General features: G+C 44.1%; 1 protein-coding gene across 7 annotated transcripts in view; it reads left to right on the top strand.

Moving 5' to 3' along the window:
* PDE1C (phosphodiesterase 1C) overlaps positions 1 to 22826 on the top strand; it is a 2232090-nt gene that overhangs the window by 1904390 nt on the left and 304874 nt on the right. For all 7 annotated transcript variants that reach the window (XM_069613219.1, XM_069613222.1, XM_069613221.1 and 4 more), the window contains 2 exons: positions 2504 to 2624; positions 7291 to 7466. In XM_069613219.1, coding sequence (XP_069469320.1) covers positions 2504 to 2624; positions 7291 to 7466 — 297 coding nt within the window. The remainder of the gene's footprint in view (positions 1 to 2503; positions 2625 to 7290; positions 7467 to 22826) is intronic.

Here is a 22826-nt window from a genome sequence, read left to right as displayed (position 1 = left end):
AGCTTTCTATGAATTGGTGTGCCTCTTGGTTTCTGCTCCCATGCTAGCGTTCTGTGGAGTGGCTGTCCCAGGGAGAGGGGTGTTACCTGCCCTTACAAATGAGCAAAGAAAGACACCACACTACCTGCCTACCAGTACGGCGGAGTCCAACCTGTCTCGGTGGATACACATAACCCTTCCACAACTGAACTGGGCCCACAGGGCTCACACATGTGCAATGTCAATTTAATGTGGCTGGGATAACTTGACAGATGCTGGTCAATGTGTCCTAACTCAGGTATGGCCTATATTTACAGTTAACTGTGCACCAAGACAGGATCTCCAGAGTTAACAGTTTTTGGAACATGGGTGCACATCCTGACCTGTGCCACTGGTAGAGCAGGTGCTGTGAATTAGGATGCTGATGCAGCAAGGCACTAGTACACACGAGGTTTTCTGCAGGAGAATGTGAATAGAAGATTTCCCATTCAGAGATGGAATTACCCACATAATTGTATTGCTTGATACAAAAAATAAATCTGGGGCATTCACACCCATGCCAGATGGCAATTCTTGTGTTGGTTTGTCATGTAGTGTTTGTAGTAGTAATTATTTTCTTGATGTAGTAGCACTGCACAGTAGTAGTAGGATTTGTTCATTTGAGCTCTGGGGTGGTTTTTTTTTACACTTTTGGGTTCTTTGGGTGTGCTTCATTTTTCATGGTTCGCCACATGGGTACCTGCTGGATTGGGTAAACTTGTAGGATATTAGATGAGAAGGGGCTGGGTCTCAGGGTGAGGGTGTCTTTGTTCATGTCCACTGCCCAGTGCGCAGGCATCCGTAGATAATTATATGTTTTTAGCATACATGATGGCCACGCGTCATAAACGCGGAGCGGTCATGCATCTTCCTCATAGGGCTGAGCTTGTTATTGCACCAAACAGTAAAATCCACTTAGATTTTGAGCACATTCACAATTAATACGTATGAGAAAAAGTATGAATTTCCCTGAAGTTAATTTACATTTGGCAATTATGAAAACGCTGCGAGTCCAGTCTAATTCTAAGATGGCATTCTTGTTATTTGCTCTGTATCATGTCTGAAATGCATGATGTAAATTACACAACTCATTATGAGCATCTGCACCACTTTGCATACTTTATTAGCAATGTATTTTATAAAGCAAATGCTGCCCGCGTGGCAGACGCCATGTTATCCAAAATGCAGTTACATCACATCAATTTCCCAAAGCCAGTCGATTATGTTTCTTACTGAAAGAACAATTAAATGTTCAAACATAATCCAAACGTTTGCTCACTGCATGTGGGTGGGTCTTTGATACCTTGATAGATGCTGTTAAATGCCCTTATATTGAGTATAGACTGAATGTTCCTAATATATACACATGAATATGCCTTTGACCCATTAGTACCTTGGTGCAAATAATTTCTTTAGTTATGCTGCCAGAGATGCCATTTTCTATTCTGGCTACTTTATTTTTTCTCAGTGGTCGAACTGGGCTGTAACTAAAGGGTATGACATACACTTACTTTCTGAGAAATAACCCATCTTTCCCTTACTGTCTGTTACTGGATGGTGGGCGGTGGTCTCAAATACACTTACATCCGTAGGGATTCAAACCTCTTTCATGCAGGTAATAGACCGTTGTCATTAGCTGGCCGAACTATCTTGATGAGACGCTTTTGCAGCACTTTATTTGAGACACTTTTGCAGCACTTTATTTGAGACACTTTTGCAGCACTTTATTTGAGACACTTTTGCAGCACTTTATTTGAGACACTTTTGCAGCACTTTATTTCGATTGCCGGCTTGGGACACAAATACCATTTCCCCACCACCACACTAAGCAGCACCTGCAGTGATCACTGTTTGTCTTCTGTAAATAAACATGATTCAAGTTAGCTGGCAGCAGGCACAGCTGTGTGTGGGTAATGAGGGGCAGGAGCTGTGTGCTTTGGCATGTCCCTTAAGAGGTGCAAATGGGGGTGGTGATTAGAAAGGGGAGCTTCAAGCTGTGAGGAATGATGTCTGAAAGTGATGCTGATTTTAAGGTGTATTTTCTTTCACTGTGTTTCTTTCAATCTTGACAGCTCAGTTGTAAAACCCAGTGTTGGTGTGGGTGGGTGGTGTGGAGGAGAGGTAAGATACCAAATAGGGTTTCGGAAATGGGGAGTCTAGGCAGAGGGAGGGTGGGTGGTGAGTGGAAATTGCAGTGGGAAGGGGTGGCTCAAGAGGGTGCATAGGTCCACTACATTTTCTTCTACCCTTTAACCACCATATTTACTTTGGCAATAGGGTATTTAGTATTAGATCAGCTTTTTTGATTTTCAAAGAATGAATCAGGTGCTCCAGGAAGCAGCTCTTACTTCTTAACACCTGCTTTTATCTCGCAGGACTGCTCTGGATTTAGCCTACCATGTTAAACTAGAAATTTAAAATAGAGGGGGCTGGAAAGAATTCTTATTGGCATGCCTGATGGCGTGTTTCTTTGTGTGTTGCACAGGTTTCATTGATTTCATTGTGGAGCCCACCTTTACTGTGCTGTCTGACATGATCGAGAAGATTGTGGCGCCGCTCATTGATGAAGCTTCGCGGTCCGGCCTTGCTGGATTCAGGCGTTCCAGGTGAGATTGGCAGTAGAGCTTGCGGTGCCACCCTTTCTGCACCACCAGCGAATCGTGGCAGGCCTCTCATGGCCACGATGACCGGTAGCTGTAAAGAGTGATGTATTGTTATGTTATGTTACGTTGATTTATACCGGGCACTGCTACCACCCAGGGGAAGTCGCCAGGCACCCCATATCTGCCATTTGGCCCCATGCGCTGGGAACACCATCAACCGAGCTTGGCTTTTTCACTAGCAGCACTTTGGATCCTGGGCCGTGGCCTTTTTTCCCCACGGCGGGATGGACTGCTGTTGTCTACCTGGCCAGAAGTGGCGCTCATCACTCTGGGCCAATGGGCATTTATGGCCTTGCACAGCATGTATCTTCAAATGGATGCCTTCCGCCCCAGTTGGTCATCCAATCTGAAGAGCACATCTGGGGGTTGTTCACTGATAAACATGTATTTTTGTTCCACACGCCAGAACCTCTGAAAGCTCAGTATTTAAAGAAGTGCTTATTCCTGACTGATCCACCTTGACAGGGTTCTTTTCTTGAATCAAAGACTACTTCATAGAGCTTGTAAATGAGACCCACATCCACCCCACTAAGGGAAAGACCTGGTCGAAGTGGTGTTACTCAGTTTGCTTAATGGCTTGCTCCACTTCATTGATGAACACCACCAGCTGTGGTGTGGCGTCCTTACGCAGAGACACAGATGACAAACCGGTGTGTTTTAAAGCATTAATTAATGAATACATCCTTCCACCTTAGTTCATCGACATGATGTACATCAGACGGTTGGCCTCTACCAATGGACGGCATCTGCCTGCCTGCAGCACAGTAGGCTGGCCACCACACTACACAGCTCGCAAAGTGGTGTGCAGTCCTGTACAAATCCCAAATAAATAAATAAGGAAATACATACTTGCACAAACGTCCAGGAAGTCACAATTCTTTTAACTGGTGCTTTAAGGATAGTTTTTTTCTAACATTGAGAAACGGCAGTAGGACAGTCATTCATAAATCACTGCACTCGCATCCCGGGGCTAGAGATACAAGGCGATGAAGAAGCTATGCTTCTGGCGTAGGAAGAGGTAAGTCTTTAAGTTTAGTGTGACGTCCAAAAGGTTATCACTCACTCCGATATTAGGTGGACATCAGGTGGACGGGAATTCCAGAGTGGCTGACATTTCCAAGGGAACTTTCAACAGCCCCGGAGAGGCTGATCTAAGAATTCTGCTAGGTTCACGCGGAGCAAATCTATGTTGCTAAAATATTGATCTAACGTTGAGGATTGACTTAGGTACCGGAAAGGGATCTTTAAATTGTGCTCGTGCCTTGACCAGCAGCCAATGCAAAGCAGGAAGGCCTAGTGAAATGGGAGCTCTATAATCCCAGTCCAACCGCCTTCTGGCTGCAGCATTCCAAAGTAGAATTTTATTTATTTAACTGTTTTTTTATAACGTGCCTAATACCGTACCTGAGTTCGGTTTCTAAGCGCAGATCTGGGATTCGAAGCACTGTCGCTCTGCATGGTCTTGCTTTCAAGACCAGCGCGTTGCCCCTGTGCTATGTTCCAGTAAACATTAGAATAATCTAGTCGACTGGAAATGGAAGCATTAACGAGTTGAACTTTATTGACCAAGGTGAGATGATCCAATACTCTGTGAATGGTGCATAGTTGGAATACGCAGGACCTGACTAATCTGGGATTTCAAGGACCCCACAATTATGAACCTCCGAGGCTAGCAGAGAACATGGGTGAATAGCGCCTACAATGGCTTTTGGTTGAAGGCAGTCATCGATTTCAGATGTAGAACTGGAATTTTTAAGTAGCGAGATCTTAGACTTGAGGGGGGTACAATGTTTAGTATGTTCTGGTGCATCCACACACTCACATCCTCCTTACAACACTTAAAATTCACACCTGTGGCACCCAGGGAGCCCCCGCCAACCAAAGAACTACCCGGGTGTCATCAGAGTACATACAGATGGTCAATTTGACTGACTCTATGAGATTTGCCTGAGGCTTCATATAGAGTTTGACCACAAGGGGGCTAAGCGAGGGAGCCCTGCTACAATAAGTAACATTAAATAGATTTGCCTGAGTTTCTCGATTCATGGTCCTTGACAGCAAGAGAACGCAGTCTTGGTGTGCAGCACTACCCGTGAGTTTTCCTTTGAATGCAAGGGCCAAGATTCCAAGACGTTCATTAAAATATTGCAAACTTTAATTTGAAAAATCCATTAATTTTATAAAATCTTCCCAAAAAAACTAAATGCCAGTAGAGTGCAAGTAACTAACTCGTTTCGCCACTGTTGCGTGGCTTGTTCACAGTAACTCCACCATCGACTAATGAGACTTTAAAAACACCAAGTCAGTGCAAAGTGGTAAGAAATAAAAAACAGACTATTTCCCTACTAAGTTGGTATATATACATTGACAACCGTATGTATATGGATCAGTGCAAACATGGCCGACACGTATTACATTGGATATGGTCAGCCTTAGAATTCGATCCTCTTTTTACCTCTAACCACTTTTTTCTGTTATTAAATGTGTTGTGTAAAGAAGACTTGTTGTTGTGAACAAGCGGCAAGCTGCTGCGAAACACGTTAATGCCTTTGGCAAACTAAATTGCCACACCTTGGGAGGATTATGATACGATAATCTTGTGTGTGCCGTGATTTTTCATTGATGTGGACCAAATAAAGGAAGTAATGGTTATATGAAAATATATATATATGTTATATATATATATTTTAACACCTGCCTAATAGTCTTGTGACACTACAGGCCATACAAATATGTTTTGTTAATATATATAAGAAAAACTTTGTATCTCCTATCTTCAGCACTAAATCAGAAAATGTCTATATTTGACAATATATGTTATATATTCTGGACAAAAATTAAACAGTCCATGAGAGAATATACAGTGTGCAGAAACATTGATTATAGCAGGTTTGTACTCGGATTACAGTGCAGTTCCTATTGTGCAGTTTGCCTCAATCCATCAGATCACACGGCAAGCAAAACGTGAAGTTGGTGTTTTTTTTTTTTTTTAATATACCATCCTATAAAATCCAGGTGATAAACCCCAGCATTCAGATTCATTAAAACATTTTTTTGTTGTTTTAAAGTAATCCAAGACAACAAATACATTTCAGGTGAAATGTCCTATTGACCCACAAGAGCCCCCCATTTTGCACAGCCTTCTGGATTAGAGCCCTGTAAATGTTTTGATATTATTTCATGGTCTAAAGCACTTCAATTCTCATAGGCGCCTTATTTGATCAGTTAGGTGTTTCCCTTTCCATATACAATTAGTTTAGATTTAAATATTTCATGTGCAGCAATCAGTGCTGCAGTCCTCATTCTCAATACATCCCAGTCCTGGGACGCGTGTCCTTATTTATTTAGGTCCAGTGCAACAGTCCAATTGTTGCTACAGAGCCAGAATTCTGGGACATTGTGATGAAAGGCAAGAATGAAAGGCAACTGAGTTTTAGTTATTAACAAGGAAGATTTGTAGATTTGTATTTAAAGCCGTTTTCTTAGTTTCAACCCTGGTTCTTTGGCTGAGAAAAAATGACTATTCCTTTCATCATTTATTTTCACAGTCAGTTGCTGTCAGATGCCTGAAAAAACATTGGTCCGCGTGGTCAACAATGCTGCCTGTTACATAGGGTGTCTCAAATGTATACCTAAAAAGACAAATATTCACCCATTTCAAATGTTATGGCCGACCTCAATGCGCTTTTAATAGTGCTTATAAAGGGTTTTGAAATGATCAAACAGAATTTGGGAGCCTGACTCTTTAAGATTCACAGAACATTTCCCAAGATGCCACCTGAATGTGACCATTGTCTGAAGAATACATCTTAGTGACTAAGATCAAAGATATTCCAGCTCATTCTTCATTCCTCAAAAGCCAGGGATCATGCAATCGGGTACACTTTGGCAACTCAGACTTTAATTTTCCAGTCTTTGCTCAAGTGCTTGATCTCTTCCGGTCTCAAATCTTCAAAGACTCAAATGATAACACTTCACAATCAACATCTGCGTCTTCACTTGATACATACATTCTATCTTTTCATACAATTGACCTTCTCACCTCTCTCTTGTTTGCACTCCAACTTCTTTGTAGCCTTCAATGAACCTACTGCACGTGCACCCACCGTCCTCAGATGTACCTTCTTTCCTCATCCTTAATCTCTCTTTACACCAGTGCTCTCTTGTCTATTGTATTCATAATCACCAGATGTTACCTCTAATTCCTTGCCTCCTCTTTCCTATTGGCTGTCACAATGCCACCAGCCCCAATCCTTCCTCCTGTGGAATGTCCATGAACATCTGCACATATCCCTTCCTCTCATCTCTTCCTTTCTCATTCAATCTTTCATCCTTGCACAGAATTATTCCTATCTGTCCTCACTCGGTCCACTCTTCCATCTTACAGTCAATTACACCCTTTCCACCATCCGCTGTCTTGCCTGAGGTTCCCCGTCTGGGTTCTTTATTGCCCCACTCCACTATTCTTAGTGGTAGCTAATCTTCTGTCTTTGGATGTGTGTTTTATTCCTAGGGAAATTTTATTTATTTTTATTTTTCATACACGTTGCATTCAGATACCCAATATTATATATCACTATGATTCTTTCTTGTGCCTCTTGTGTTCCAGCCTGAACAGCATTTCCACCTCGGACGTCAAAAGGACAAGCGTCAAGAGCACCGGGTCTGAGGGAAGTGCCTCTCTGAACTGTTCGATACTCACTGTGGACTTCAAAAGCTTTAAAAACACCTGGAATGAGGTGGTGATGCAGAACCGGGAAAAGTGGAAAGCACAGGCAGCCAAAGGTAAGGAACGAACCCACCCCAGAGCTTACCACCCTCCAGGGAACTCGGTCATGGCATTGCCTTACTGGCATCACAAGTCCTCGAGACAGGAGTTCTTCGGGTATAAGCATGGTCTAAAATGAGTGTATTATTTGTCCAAGCTGTAACAGACTCTTTTTCTTTGAGTGTATTTAGATCTGTAATTATATTTAAATGAGAAAGCTATTTAGTGACCTCTGACAAGAAGTGCATGCACTTAATGCAATCCAAATCACACTTGGCAATGCTGATCTATATGGCATGTAGATGACGTCAATTCTAGCATCTTTGTCTGTAGGGATGGACCCGCCTTTCCCCCTATGGTACTGCGGGGATGCTGCTTCTGTTCTGCCACACATCTTCTGGAAAATATTTTTCTCGTGCTACAGAATTCTGTCTTTTTCGTTAAATATTAAAGTTTGTTGCAACATGCAGAATGTATACACATTTGCAAACCTGATCTGCACTCAGCATTCCAGAGAGACAGCTGAGCTTGCCAGCTGAACACATTCTTTGAAAAAAGGAGCAACGTGGATTGTGTATTTGGCTGAGATTGTGAGAAATGATCACACTCCTGGTTCTATTGCGGGGATTTGCAGAGGTTGGGATTGTACCTGGGATAAGCCCAGGTTTATTTTTCAGGGATTGGACTGTATTTGCTGTTCTAATGTCCGTCTTGACATAATGCCTTGTTCAAATCGTGCATTCAATCCTGCCTGACAGTATATATCAAAGTCATCTTAATGCCTGGGGACAATGCCGGCTTTCCTTCTAACTCGGGGCAAGTATTTCTTTTCTTTCTGTTAAATGAACAATGACTCAAACAACAATACCTGCATTCCCCTGCACGTGTGCGATCTCAATGTCAACTGGCCTAGTAAGATCGCTTTCTTTGTCTTCCCTCTATTCCCCCTCCCTTGCCTCATTGTGCCTTGAAACACTTGTGTATAGGCACGTTAGAAATGCCATATCATATCATATCATTTAATAATGATTATGGTAAATACTACAAGCACTGTGGGAATTACAAATATGTCCATTGGCATATTTATTTCTTAGTTGTATTTTGATTTCTCTTGTTTGTTTGCTCTTTCGTTACGTGGGATTTCAGTGGGAAACCCCTGTGTTTTTCCTGATAGCGCAAAAACCTTGGTGCCAGGATGAAATGGCGTCCTGGGAAGCCAAAATCCTAACCTTATTAAAACTGTCTGGTCACATTATCCCACCTGATCAAACTGAAATACACAGATGTTCTGACTCAATATTTGATCTCTCCAATCCTGAAGCCATACCATGCCCCTTCTGAACAACCACATTGTAATCCAGAAAAAACTACAACCCAACAGGAGGATTTGCAAAGGGTTTATGTGGGAGCTCCACATAGCATTGATCGTTTAGGGTGAAATAATTCCTTCAATGATTTGTAAGAGTCTTTTGGAGGATTTTCTGAACTTGTATCCTTCTGTGACTGTATAGAAGGCGCCTTCTATAATGCCTTACAGGCATTACAATCTGCCATGATGATAAATGCACAAAAATGCACGTTCAAGGGTATTACTCTGCATCGTGAAAAAACATTTCAAATCGATCTCCATATATTAATGGTATCATTTCATTGTGTGGGTAGAGATACAACTACGCCTTAAAAGTACTCATGTAATCGTGACACAAGTAAAACGACTGTGAAACTCTGGAATTAAAACACACGTGGCACACAGAACACGGGTGAAAACAAGAAATATTATTCCTGTCCCGTTAGAACTTTCCACAGCCTAAAAAATGGTCGATCGCACTTTCCTCCTTGGACGACTACGAACCAAAGTGGAATTCAACAGGCTGGCCATTGGTTGGCTCACATTGTTTCCTGAAGAGGCACCAGCACAAGTCAAACTGGGAAATTTCAAATCTCCTAGACTACCCCTAAAAGGGGAGTTCCTCAAGTATCGATCCTCTCCACTTAGCTTTTTAAGGGTCATTTAAAATCATTGCTCTTCATGATAGAGTACTTCATCTAATTAACAGCTGACAACACCTGTGTCACGTTCAACCTGCCGAAAAAGCAGGCAACAAAACCTAACAAAGCCTACATGCAGTCAAGTATTTCATGATCAACAATAACTTACGTCTCAGTCGAGCAGCCAGGAAATCATATGCTTTGGGACTCATCGCCTCACTCCCTTCTAAATAACCAGAATCAATGGGTCTCCCCAAAGTTCAATGGAATAAGTAAAATACTCAGGGATCCTGTTTTCCCCAGATCGCCCATTCGTCCCACAGATTAACAATACAACTAGAAAATCACACTTCAAACAACACATACTAAGGAAAATAGCCCCCTACCTCGAGAAGAGGCAAAAGAGGAACATCACCAACAGGGGCCACCTAGTGTGGTTCCAGGCTAGTCCCCTAAGGGAACATCGATACATAAGAGACACAGACATCAGGGTAATAACGTTTTTTTTATTAAAAGTGTAGTGTGTGTTTATTTATGCAAATGTCCTGTGTGTGTGTTTTGGAAGAAACCATCCAGCCCACCATGGGGCTTGATGGAGTATTAAAAGAAAAGAAAAAGAAAACAGTACAGAACTCCAATGTCCAAGAATGGGATGGGTAGGAGAGAAAAGAGTCCAAAGAGGATTTGAAAAGAAAAACAGTAAAAAAAGGACAGTTGGGGAGAGAAAAGGGAGAGAAGAAAGAGAAAGACTTACCTGGGGAGCTTGCTGCCTCAAGTGACCCCCCAGAGCCTAATATCACTAAGAGTGGAGAGCCCCCGCAGGGACTAATACAAGGGGGCATAGCTGATTATGCTAGGAGCAGCTCGGCTGCCCTGGGCCGTGGCGGATGTTGGCCTGTTCGGGGGCCAGACTGGATGGGCCTGGCCATATCCTAAGGCCCAGACAGCATGCGTATGATAGGCGCAGCCCTGGAGCTTAATGGAATTGAGCGGTGAACATCAAGTTCCAGGTTTGACTCGGTGGCCTTCCCGAGTGAAGAGCAATAGATGTAGTAGTCCCAGGTTGCTCCCTTGAGCAGCTCAGATGAAGAAAGACTCACTGTAGGGGTCCCTGAAACCCCTCCAAAGAAGGATGAGCTGATGTAGCAGGTCCCCAGTCAGCTGGAGGTCATGCCAGGGGTGTCCTAGGAAAAAGGATCTATAAATACATATATATATGGTGTATTATATAAAGAGGGGTCCCCATTGTGATCCCTATACAATTCACTGTGGTGTCTGTGTCCACTAGTGATCTAGTGATCAAATAACTCAGGTTGTAGCCCATCTCCTGTTAACAGTGATTGTATTTTAGCAGGTGTAGTGCCCCTCCCTAAACAGCAGGCTGGGGGTGAGGGTGGTGGTATCCATAGGAGCTGTCTCTTCTCTGTGGAATGGATCAGTACACCCCTGCATGGACTAAGGCCGGGCAACAAGGGCTAGATCTGTACACTGCAACATGTGCTCTGTAAAACTCAAATACCCCTTAGCCTACTTCACAATGACTCTACCAGTGAGTGCACCCAGATCAACAGAAGGAAACAAGATCATCACAGCAAATTACAAATAAAAAAATAAAGCGACTGAGGGTCCTTTGGAAACGTCGCAATTTAATTATCTATTTTTTGCCTGGATTATGCAGACTCTGTAGGTCATGTAAGCCAGCGGCCTGCCTTTTTAGTTCTATCTTGAGCTCTTGTAGGGCATCCTTTACTGCAGTATTTAATGCAGTCTTTAGACCAACCATGGAAGAATCACACAATCCAACCTCTTTGGTGAGTTCCATCAAAATCCCTGAGTGGACCTGGACTTCTCCCTTAGTGATTCTAACACATTCACCAGAGTTGAGGACGACGTTCAAAGGTGACAAAGTGACTTCATTCATACCTTTGCCCCTCTGGATTTTGGCTTCTTGGAAATGCATGGACTCAAAGTCTGAGCGCTGTTGGCGGAACCTACTTCCAGTTGGGGCTGTATTATAGAAGCTGCAATGGGGCTTATAAGCAGAGCTTGAGTAGGGGGACTCAGTGCCAGGGGAGGCAGAAGAGCCCTACCTGAGGGACCTGGGGAATAAGCAACCACATGGCATGCCAAGCCCAGGCTTGCTAGACTGTAAGAGTCACAACACTCAATTACTTCAAATCTGCATCGCCCATACTTCAGCATTTGTTGACGGGGGGCGGGGGGTATAATTTTTTTTCCTTTTTATTGTCACTGTTAAGGTATACTCCAAGCCATTTTCTAAGGAAGCCTTATGGTCCTGTGATGCTTTGCAAGAGTTAGGAGCCACCCCAATACAGTCTGAATTAATAGTCTCCTGTGTTACTCCATTTGACCCATTTCCATGGACTTTGAGCGATAACCACATGCCTTCCAATGTTTGCTGGTGTTTTTATAAGCTGGTGTTCCCTGCCTCCCACAATGGGAGGTTCCTCGCTCTCCATTGCCCATAGGCCATCCTGCAATGCACCACTGCCCAGGTTATAGATTTTTTGCATTGTGCTAGGCTCCTTCAGCAAGGGCCCACATTTTCAATTATCAGTGGTAGTGGGCTAGTTCTAACCACACAACCGGACCTCTGTTGCCGTCATATACACACAGCTTACACTGTCTTTTTTTTTTTTTGGTTGAAGGGGAAAGTTTCCATGAGTAATCAAGACTTGGTGACCATGAATAATCCAGTTTTGGCAACAATCATTCTACACGCAGGACCCGAAAAAACAACTAAAAACTAAAAATAAATGCGAGGCAAAATGCTTTCCGCACTGAACCACATAAAGCCAAAGTAAACACTGAGGACATTCTGCCTCCAATGCAATGCCCAGGCACCAAACCTGGGCCAACAGGCACCACTTGGCAATCTCCAGATCGTTATGTCTCGGTATGGAACCGGTAAACCAGTAAACTAACCCTATTCCAAGGGAGCCTCTCGGTACAGTGGAGATCTCACCTTATTCCTTATACCATATGTGGCTCTCCTTGAGTATCTAAAGTTTACCAGATGAGCTACTACCACAGCTCTCAGCCGATGTGCACAACGCATCACTGCGCACTGCTTATCGCGGTGAAACACTCCACTTCACACTCTGCCGCCGTCGTCACTATAGCACTGTGGCAGACTGTAGGCTGTAGAAGCAGCTAGAGGAAAGGCACTAAGGGTGTATCTCGCCGCACTGCTCTGCTCTCTCACACCTCACAGTCAGGAGCCACTTCCGACACAGGCAAGCTTCTATCAAACGCCACTAAAACATGAAATGTAAGACTAATTTGAATTTTCGAACCCGAGGAAGGGCACGCAGACTATCAGGTGGCTGGAAAAGCATGTGAGAATACACAGTGAACCACACATATTTTTTCCAGCCACCCGACGTCCTTCCCCGCACTGAGGTTCTTTCCCAGGTGGCGCCATGTTGATTGTAGGGAGGCAACAGGGATACTCTCACTGATTAACAATCATATGCAGGTGGTATTGCATGAAGATTTGTATGGCAAAGCTGATATGGGGGTGACAGAAGTTGTAATTCCCCTCTATGACCTCGCTGTGCCGTGCAAATCAAGGCAAATCTGGATTAAAGCAAAAAAGATGCATTAGAGGAAGCACGTGCCATTAAACTGACACAGTCTCACTGTTGCCTCCCGACCTCCACAACCTCCCAAAACAAGATGTACCACCTACCTCCTCCCTCCCCATGTACCTGCTGGACCGGAACTTTGTGCGCTGCTCCTGCCGCTTCTCCCGCCAGTGGCCACTGCCATAGAAATGGAAAGTGACTTGTTCCCTATTCCTAGAGGCGGAAGCCATCTTTTTTTGTTTTCTTCACGGGGATTGGTGTTGTGTTATATGTGCAGCCAGTCTCCGGAAAAAGAAAATAAACCATTTGCACCCGCTATAACCCCCTTTTTTTGGGGCGCACATGGCTGGTAACAACCTGCTGCCCTCTCTGAGGTCCTAGCTTCATCCTCGCCTTCCTAGGCTCGGGCTGGCGGGCTGTTACTTGCCATATCTGCCACCCCTGGCACGGGGGTGATTGCAATAGTGTACCCTGACTGTACTGTCTGAGAATGCGTGCTGCATTGTACCCTTATTTGAATGCGTATCCTCCTTCACATCTTTTCTACTCTTCCCTCATCCTTTCCTGATTCTGCAAAACCGTTCAGTGCTTTGAAGCAACATGGTTTGTAATAAGACTCTGTCAGAAACTCCCAGATCCTGGTTGAAAAAATATTTCTCGCAACCGGTGAGTGATTCCTGAGGTTGCTTTTCACCTCGAGCCCGGTGTTGGCGGATAGCTGGCTCGGGCCCTAATCAGCCCTGCTCCCGCCCTCAACCTTCGCCCTCACACAACTTCCATAGACCCATAGGGCCTGATTTACTAAAGCATTTTATAATGGCGATTGTAAATCAAGCACACAGTCTTTCGTTCAGAGCTTTTTTCGGAGGTCATCTGCACAAAAGTACACACAATGAAAAGTGCAAATGAAATGATATCAAATTTACTGGTAATAACCAAACAAGTCACCAGTATTAAATATGCATAAAAAACAGTCATAAAAGAAAATTGCGTGTTTACTAGAAGTAATAACAGCACATTTACCTATATCTTAAATATTCCTTGAATTTTAGAGCATTGAAACCTAATGTATTGTGCTGTGCAAACCGCATGCAATTATGCACTTATCATCAATTTTAACGCAACTGTGTGTCAATAATGAACTTTAGGTGTGTGAACCAGGTCGGCATTGAGCACATCCTCTATTTCTGAAAAAAAGATCACGAAATGCGTTTTGACTTATGCCCCAAGAACATTAGATATATTATTGCACGACTGTTCAGCACAATGGGCGTAGAAGTATGACATGGTATAGCGTTGCTGAAGAGTCAAGCCACAGATACCTTTCCAAACCTTTTGCCAGCAGCTTTGGTCTTTAATGGCTGCCTAAAGTATAGTTGTGTCCAGGCTCTAACTCCGTATTAACTGCTTCATGTATCAATGTTTTACAGTTTGTTAGTGTATTTTCTTCTCTGATAACTGGTACCCCTCCCAACCCCCCGAGTTCCTCACAAAGTGTTTAAGCCTTAAGCTGAGCCAAACTACCAAACGGCGATGCACGGGAAGGGAACGCATATGCACCTTGGACTATCATGCACACGGTGTCCAATTAATAGCACATAGGCCCTTATCAGCAGATTTGCCTTGATTTGTATGGCACAAGGGAGTGAGTGGAATTACAGCTTGCGCCACCCCCATATTAGCTCCGCCGTACACACCTGCATGCATTACCACCTGCATATGATTGCAATGCTGACGGCAATGCATCGGATTCCTATGGAATCCGTCTGCTTTTTACAGCTGATCAAAGCAGGTAGATTCCGTAGGAATCCATTCTAATTGCTTCCTGCCCTGCGTAAAATGGCAGGAAACGATTCCACAATTTGCAGGATACAGTGCAAAAAGAGAGTGTAAAGGCGACTTTGCCCGCGTACACATCTTGTTTTGCCCTTCGTAGTGAAAATAATGATAATTGCATGGGGGGTGGCGGACATTTCACACTTAGGGCCTCATTACGAGAATGGAGGTAGCCATGGAGCTATTAGATCCGTTCCGGGCTCCATTACCAGGTTCCTGGAATGGGGACTTACCGGGTTACTCCGACATAGGAGGACCCGGTAAGTCCTCCATGCAGGAACCCTTCCCATAGGGCTCAATGGGAATGGGGAGGGAGGTAATAACGGGCAGATTACATCTGGCCCGTTATTGCCTCCCTCTTCCCCTCGCGGGACAGCACACCTGGGAAGCTCGTAACTGGCGCTCCCGGAATGAAGGGGCCGGTCCCATACCAGCCCCCTTCATTACGGGAGCGCCAGCCTTATAATGAGGCCCTTACAGTCCTTTCCGACGGAGGTCCTCGGTGTTTACCAGGACCTTTCCATTTACAGCGCCCAGAATTCGATGCACTCGGTCAGAATGATTTGTTAGCTGGTCACGTGTAAAGAGATAGGAAAATACACTAATCTGACACACCGACACATGAGTGTGACAAAATCACATTCAATTGTGTGACGTCAGGCCAGGTGGAGAAATACGAGTAGAGCAAAAGGAAAATAATAATACCAGTGGCTACATCCCCACGCGGCTCATCAGAGCAAGGAATGCAAGTAGATCAATCACTGTTAAGTACAGTGAATGGGTTGGTTCTCGTGTTCTTTTGATTAAAATGACCCTTCCGTTTGCTGTAAAAGTTCACTAGGGGGCATGCAAGTGTTTTCATAGGCGCAGTGTTAGTCTATACTGGAAGCAACAGCACTGCGTGTAGCTTTGGCAGAGACGGCTGAAGATGCTCCGGGCTCCTGAGGGGCCCGTTTCAAAAAGATGTTTGGGGACCCCTGCGTACAGCTTGGGAAAAGCAGTCTGAGGCGCCTGCAGGATGCATAGATTATAAGGGCTGAGCAGTGGAAGAGTATCACAGGGCATGCTTACTGGGGTATGAACAGACCAAAAGAAAACAGCCAGCTAGGAGCTGAAACACTACATTTCCAGTGACAATCGTTTAAGTTCTTCTTGTCCGCTAAGCGCTAATGCACTCGAAACTGGACTAAAAAGGCAATAAGGTGACAGGAACTCTGCTGGACACTGCAAGAGGCTTGAGATCGGTGTCCGTCTAAAGTCGCCAGCAAAGCACGCATTCACACACGGGGAAGGGTGCTTAGCCAAACAGGTGGCCGGAACAGCAGGCAAGAATACAAATTCTCTGCCCGCTGCTTCCAGGCACTGGAGGGCTCCCTGTTGCCCATGCAATCCCCCCAAAACAATCCATACCCGTCCTCCACTCCCCCAGTTACCTGCTGGACGGAGCTTTGTTTTCCTGTCCCGGCCATCCTCCTATCTCCCGAGTGCCACCATAGAAATCGAAAAGAAACTTTTCCCTATGTCGGTGGCCATCTTCTTTGATTTTTTTTTCCATAGGTGATTGGCTGCACAAGCAATGCCATTCTCTCAAGGGGAAAATACATAATTTGCACCCCGGATAAACCCTGCAGTGTGAATGGCTTTCACCGTTACTGTGGGGGGGTGTACATGACCTTTAACAGTCCACATCCCTCACCGAGGCCTTCGCTAAGGCAGGCCATCAAAGGCTATGTCCGCCGCCCAAACCAGAGGTGAAAGCCATATTAATGTTCGGAATTTAAAAAGTATTTTGCTTTGTGACCATGGGGACAGCTGCACAGGGAATCCTTGAGACTTGAGACCCTTTTCATCTGAAACATTTGAAAGGACCTGGTGCCGTCCCTGCGCTTCAGACAGAAACATGGGTTATTTACATACTGTAACAATAAATATGGCCCCCTGCAAGTGTGTGCTTTGTTGCTGAAGTTCGTAATGTATAGTGATTCAAACATTGATGAAAGCAGCACATAAACAAATAATTATTGTAATCACAATTACGTTATTATATTTTAACACAGAGAATGCGTATTGTTGATGAAATAAATACATATTTTCTGTGCACTGTGATAAGGACATTAAGGTTCAATACGACAGCTAAACAACGGTCCTCTACTTTCCTTACCTTACAGCCTCCTCTAGTGGCCATTCTTGGGCACTGCACTCTGCAAAACTCTTTCCTAGGAGTCAATAGAAAAAAAAAAAAAAAAAAACTGGAAAAATGTATGGCATCAGCTCTAAGGGCAAAGTATCAATATTCAACGCCAAATCCATCTGCGGCAACAGACTCATTGCAGAAAGAGTATTGCAGCACAGAGGTTCAAATCTAATTGAATGATATTTTCATATAACACATAATTTGTTAATTCAAAAATTAATTCACTTTGTCAGCAGCTTCTGGCGAGAGGATGCTTGTACTAGCTCCCCATACATTTTTTAAAACTTTTTTCTTTCTTTCTTTTTTTAAGATACAATTTATGCAAGAATGTATGCGGTAATATTCTCAAACAGCAACTCAAGATTGTGCATTATAAACAAACATGTATGTTCAAACATTTGGTTCACTGCTTCAAGGAATTGACCTCCTGCGGCAGGCCCATTGCATTGCGACAGAGGTGCTACTGAAAGTGATTTCACTTGATCTCGAGTTACCTTAAATGACATTATTTCATCTGATTTGAACACAATTTCGTGAGCAGTCGTTGATATTACTTGTTATTGTAGAAGTCAATACAACCACATATTCTAAGTTTGATTTTTTAAACAGCGTGGTTTTTCACAGCCTTTTGTTTGCTTTTAGGAGTGTGCAACATAGCATGTGCACAACTGGAAATCACATGTTGTTTTATTTGAGTCGGATAACTCAGTGGGTTTCATATTGATTGTGTGTATGATAACTCAGTGGGTTTCATATTGAGTGTGTGTATGATAACTCAGTGGGTTCATATTGAGTGTGTGTATGATAACTCAGTAGGTTCATAATGAGTGTGTGTATGATAACTCAGTGGATTCATATTGAGTGTGTGTATGAGAACTCAGTGGGTTTCATATTGAGTGTGTGTATGATAACTCAGCGGGTTCATATTGAGTGTGTGTATGATAACTCAGTGGGTTCATAATGAGTGTGTGTATGATAACTCAGTGGGTTTCATATTGAGTGTGTGTATGATAACTCAGTGGGTTCATATTGAGTGTGTGTATGATAACTCAGTGGGTTCATAATGAGTGTGTGTATGATAACTCAGTGGGTTCATATTGAGTGTGTGTATGAGAACTCAGTGGGTTTCATATTGAGTGTGTGTATGATAACTCAGTGGGTTCATATTGAGTGTGTGTATGATAACTCAGTGGGTTCATAATGAGTGTGTGTATGATAACTCAGTGGGTTTCATATTGAGTGTGTGCATGATAACTCAGTGTGTTCATATTGAGTGTGTGCATAGGCACACCACATTTTCTAAAACATCTGGCCGCAAGTGACTCTTTCCACAGTGTTATGAATTAGGTTTTAAATTAAAGCAGGCACACATTGTGCATTGCATTTTGGAGCCAATCACATGTTTTGAGGACCAGATCATGTGTGACTTATAGCTGTCAGGCACATGTGTCTAATTTAAAGACAGATCACTGCTCCAGGCAAATGTATGTATGTGGGTATCTGATTTATAACGTTAGGAACCAACCAAGTGCTGAACAAAGGGGGCACATCCAGGGGTGAGCAGGGGTAGCAGGTCTGCAGAACGGGTGAAGGGCAACTCCAGAAGGGTAGAACTAGGGTTGAGTGTAGCGATCGGCAATTGGCAACATGTTCTGTGATAAGTAGGGTATTCAGGGCCTTTATTAAGTGTAGGGTGGAGGGGCCAGTCCTATCTGCGTCGGTAACTTGTTCCAGAGACTCAAGACAGAGCTAAAACAATTCACCCCCATCACCCCATCCTTAAGTATATGTACTGGTTATCCCTTCAAGCACGCACCATGTCCACGACAGCCTGCATCACCTACAAAGCAGTCACAACCAAAACCCCACTATACCAGGGCAAGTCATTTACCAAATTTGCAGGCCAGCACATTACCAGAACCCAAGACATCGCCAGACGGGACGTAAAGAACCGAAACAGGAAAAAACACTATATTTTTCCTGCTGTGCACCCTGATTCTGGAACATTTTACCCATGCATACAAGACTGCCCATCTTATTGCACACATCATGAAGAACCGAAGACTGTACACTTCAAATAATCATATCTCACCCAATCTCTAATTGCATTGCTAAATGCTACTCCTGGACAATGGAGCAACATCCTTTGCCTGCTCCCCGTACCTATCCCATATCCTCTGTTAACCCCACACACTGAATGTAACCCGCAGTGTCCTTCCCCTATGTACAGCACTCTATTGGTGCCAACCTCGGTTTGTGTTTTCTAAATCCATACTACATACATAGGTACTTAAATAAGAAAGAGGACCCTTTGTGATATTCATGTCTGAAGTGTGGGACTGTCAGTAGAGTCCTGGTGCCGGATCAAAGCATTCATGCAAGCGAATATGGTCTGAGTGTCCTATTGCTGGTTTCTGGCTCCCTGTTAGGAAAGCCTAGTTGGCGATACACAGGTTTTGAAATGGACTTTGTGTTTGTCGGGGTACCAAAGTGATAGGGGTGATGTGTTCCAACCTTTTTCATAGGAGGAGTCTTGCTCCTGAGATGTGCACTCTTTTTAGATGGTGTAGCAGGCATTCTGGGAGGCAGAGACAGATGCTGTTACCTTAACAGTCTTGGGAGTCTCACAGTGATGAATGCCATGGTTGTATGAGGCAACATCATGTATCAGCATGATATGATGGTGGATGAATCGTAGCTGGAAGAAACTACCTTTGATTATTGCATTATTTTTGGTTTTTAAGATCAAGAGCGGCTTCCCATTTTCTTCTGGGGTGGGTTATTTCGAAGCAGCATATCATAAGTTCCATTTTAGTTGTGTTAGGCTTTAGTTGCTTAGTCATCATCCATGCATCTATCTGTGAGAGGCAATGTGATAGCTAAGCAGGTTGAGCGCCTGCTGCTGTTATCTGTGTGTGATCTGCATGTCACATGTTCCAATCCTGGCTAGGCCAACTCAGCCTTTCATCCTCCCAAGGTGATAAATGAGTACCAACTTTGGTTGGATCATATTGTATGAATATATATTCTATGTATAAGGGCTATATAAATAACACATCATTGGGCCTCATTACGACCCTGGCGCTAATGGGTTAACAGCGCCGTAAAAGGCTGTGGCGCCGTTAACCCATTAGCGCCTGATTACGAGGTCCCTTTGCAGGACCCGACCTTAACGGCTGGTCTACACCAGCCGTTAAAGTAGGGACCCGCAAAGGGACCTTGGTGCTAAGTACGGTACGGCAATTTGCGGTACCATACTTAGCGCCTTCCCCATTCCCATAGAGCCGTATGGGGCGAAAATGGGAATGAGGAAGGGCCATGGTTCAATGGAGAATTACCGCCCGCTAACTTTGGAATGGGGTGGTAATTCCCCATTGAACCATGGCGGACCCGTTACAACACCGGCACCAACCATGGTGCTAATAGTGCCATGGTTTAGCGCCGGTGTTGTAATGAGGGCCATTATCATTACCACCGTCCAATTGGTTTTGAGTTGAGGTGTGCATAGCTTTCTTGATGTTTGGAGTGTCGTCTACATATGTGTTGTGTAGCAAGTGATTCCTGAGTGTCCGTCATTTCAAGAACTGGGATCACGTAGAAAATGAAGCATATCCGTGACAGGCTGGATCCTGAGGGCAACCCATAGGCAATATCATCCACTGTAGAACGCTGCCCTCCAATCAGGTCTCCTCAAGTGTTTTTATTTAATTAAATGTATTTTATTGTTCATTGATAACACGCTTAATACCAGCGAGTGGTTTCTAAGCACGGGATCAGGATTCAAACCTGTGTTGCGCTGCATTGTCTAGCTTCAAAGACAAACGCGTTGCCCCTGAGCTGTCCTTCCTCCCTTTGTGGTGGAAGAGCTATCCAGAAGGAGTATTGCAATTGGTTGTATAGCATCAGCATTGTGGTTTAGTGTGTCACAGAGGTATGAGTTGATTCTGTTCCCGCTCATTCTTCTGAATCCATGTTGGTGCTTGAGCATACTCTTCTAAGTCTCCAGGTGATCCTGACGTTGCTGATAGGTGACCATCTCTAGGACTGATGCCGTGAAGGGAGAGCTGGAACTAAGGAAGTAGCTCATGGGCTCTTTGATGTCTGCTGAGTCTTTTAGGATGTACATGGTTATATTTGAAGGCTTGTGAATAATACCTTATACTGTTGAAACACTGAAGAGTGATGGGTTGATGAGGGTATACCCAGGTTGTTGTGTTAAACTTTGTAGATGTTGGCCAGGCACAGGAACTTGGTTTGTTATGCAGGGTTGCAAGAGTTAACATGCTTGCATATTCATGCATGACCACAGGGCAGAAGGATGCCAGAGTCTGTGGGTGTGCTTTACTAGGTGCTGGTTCCGTTTTGTTATTGTGTGTTGGCGTGTTGCCCTCTGTGTCCAAGTGGTCTGGAATATGTAGAACATTGACATTGACATTGAAGTGAATAGAGATTGAGTCACAGGGGTGTTGTGATGAAGTATTTGATGATTTCGGGAATGGTGAGGTTTCAATCCAGCATGAGTGCTGGGCTGCCTTGGCCTTTGCTGGCTCTGCCTTGTAGATATGGAGTTGTCAGCAGCAAGCAGCTCTGCATTTCTCTCTCCTCTACATGTGCAGCATCCTTCTGTTCTCTTTCATGAGGTCGATGATTTAACGCCTGCAGAATTCTTCTTTTGGTGTTTAACAAAGCTTCTTTCATGATGCATCAAGGGAGTACTGTGCTGCGTACTGCCAGTGTAAAACCCTTCTCGATCGCACAGGCTTGCCAATGTCGCCCTTTCCACCCATGCGCTACTTAGCCAGACTGCCCCTTACCCCTTCCCACCGTTACCACTGCACCCCTCACCACCATTCTCTCTGTGGTTGTCGCTGGCCCTGTTTCTCTTCCCTGTTGTTCTTACCTGTTTGTGCTCCTCTGTTGGCATGTCATTCCTCTACTCCACTGTCAGTTGTCCCCCGCACAATCTGCCACTCTATCGTCAGCAACCAGCCTAACGTGGTACCGGCCAGCCTCATCCCATTTGTTTCCTCACATTCACAAACATTTCCTTCAAGAAACATTTGGTTTTTACAAAAGTAGTATTCTGTTGATTCAACTTGAAAGCATTTGACTTGAAGGCATTCAACATTTTCACTCAATATTTCGACTTCCGTAATCCACAGATCATTTTGGAGCATTTGAAGAGCTTATTTGTGGACAGATTGTCAAGGCTTTGCAATATCTGTTCACAGAGTGTGTTGGTTCCTTCATTTGGGGTTTTTGCTTTCTTGGCAATGTGAAGTGGGGGTTCTAGGCTTCAGGAGCTGCAAAGAGTTTGTCGAACTTGTCCACTTGAGTGATCCTCTAGCTATCATTGAGGTATGGATGAACTGAAACCAGGGCTAGTTTAGCGAGCAGGTTTGGATGCTGGCTACCCCATTGTAGAATGTCTTTGGATGCACCTACAGCGACCCAGGCAGGTGAAAAGGTTCAGGCTGAGAAAAAACTGATAGCACGTATCATCGTTTGAGTAGAGTGAGGTTGGCGTAGCAGAAGGCGTATATATTATTTGTTGTATGTTTTGACACTTATTAGATACCGTCAAATAGCAACACAGAGAGAGCAACAAACGCATTAATGTCGCGGTTGCAGAGGTTACAGAAAGGGCATTAGTATAGGCCCTGTGTTTAGTTGTTGTATTCAAAGTTATGTTCTGTATTAAGGTGTGCAGAAAGAGTTGGAACAGGTGGAAGATGCAGTCAGAAAGGTAC

Source organism: Ambystoma mexicanum, chromosome 5p (assembly GCF_040938575.1).
Source record: "Ambystoma mexicanum isolate Mex_15411 chromosome 5p, UKY_AmexF1_1, whole genome shotgun sequence".
Taxonomy (NCBI): Eukaryota; Metazoa; Chordata; class Amphibia; order Caudata; family Ambystomatidae; genus Ambystoma; species Ambystoma mexicanum.
This window is presented reverse-complemented; position numbering and strand designations above follow the sequence as displayed.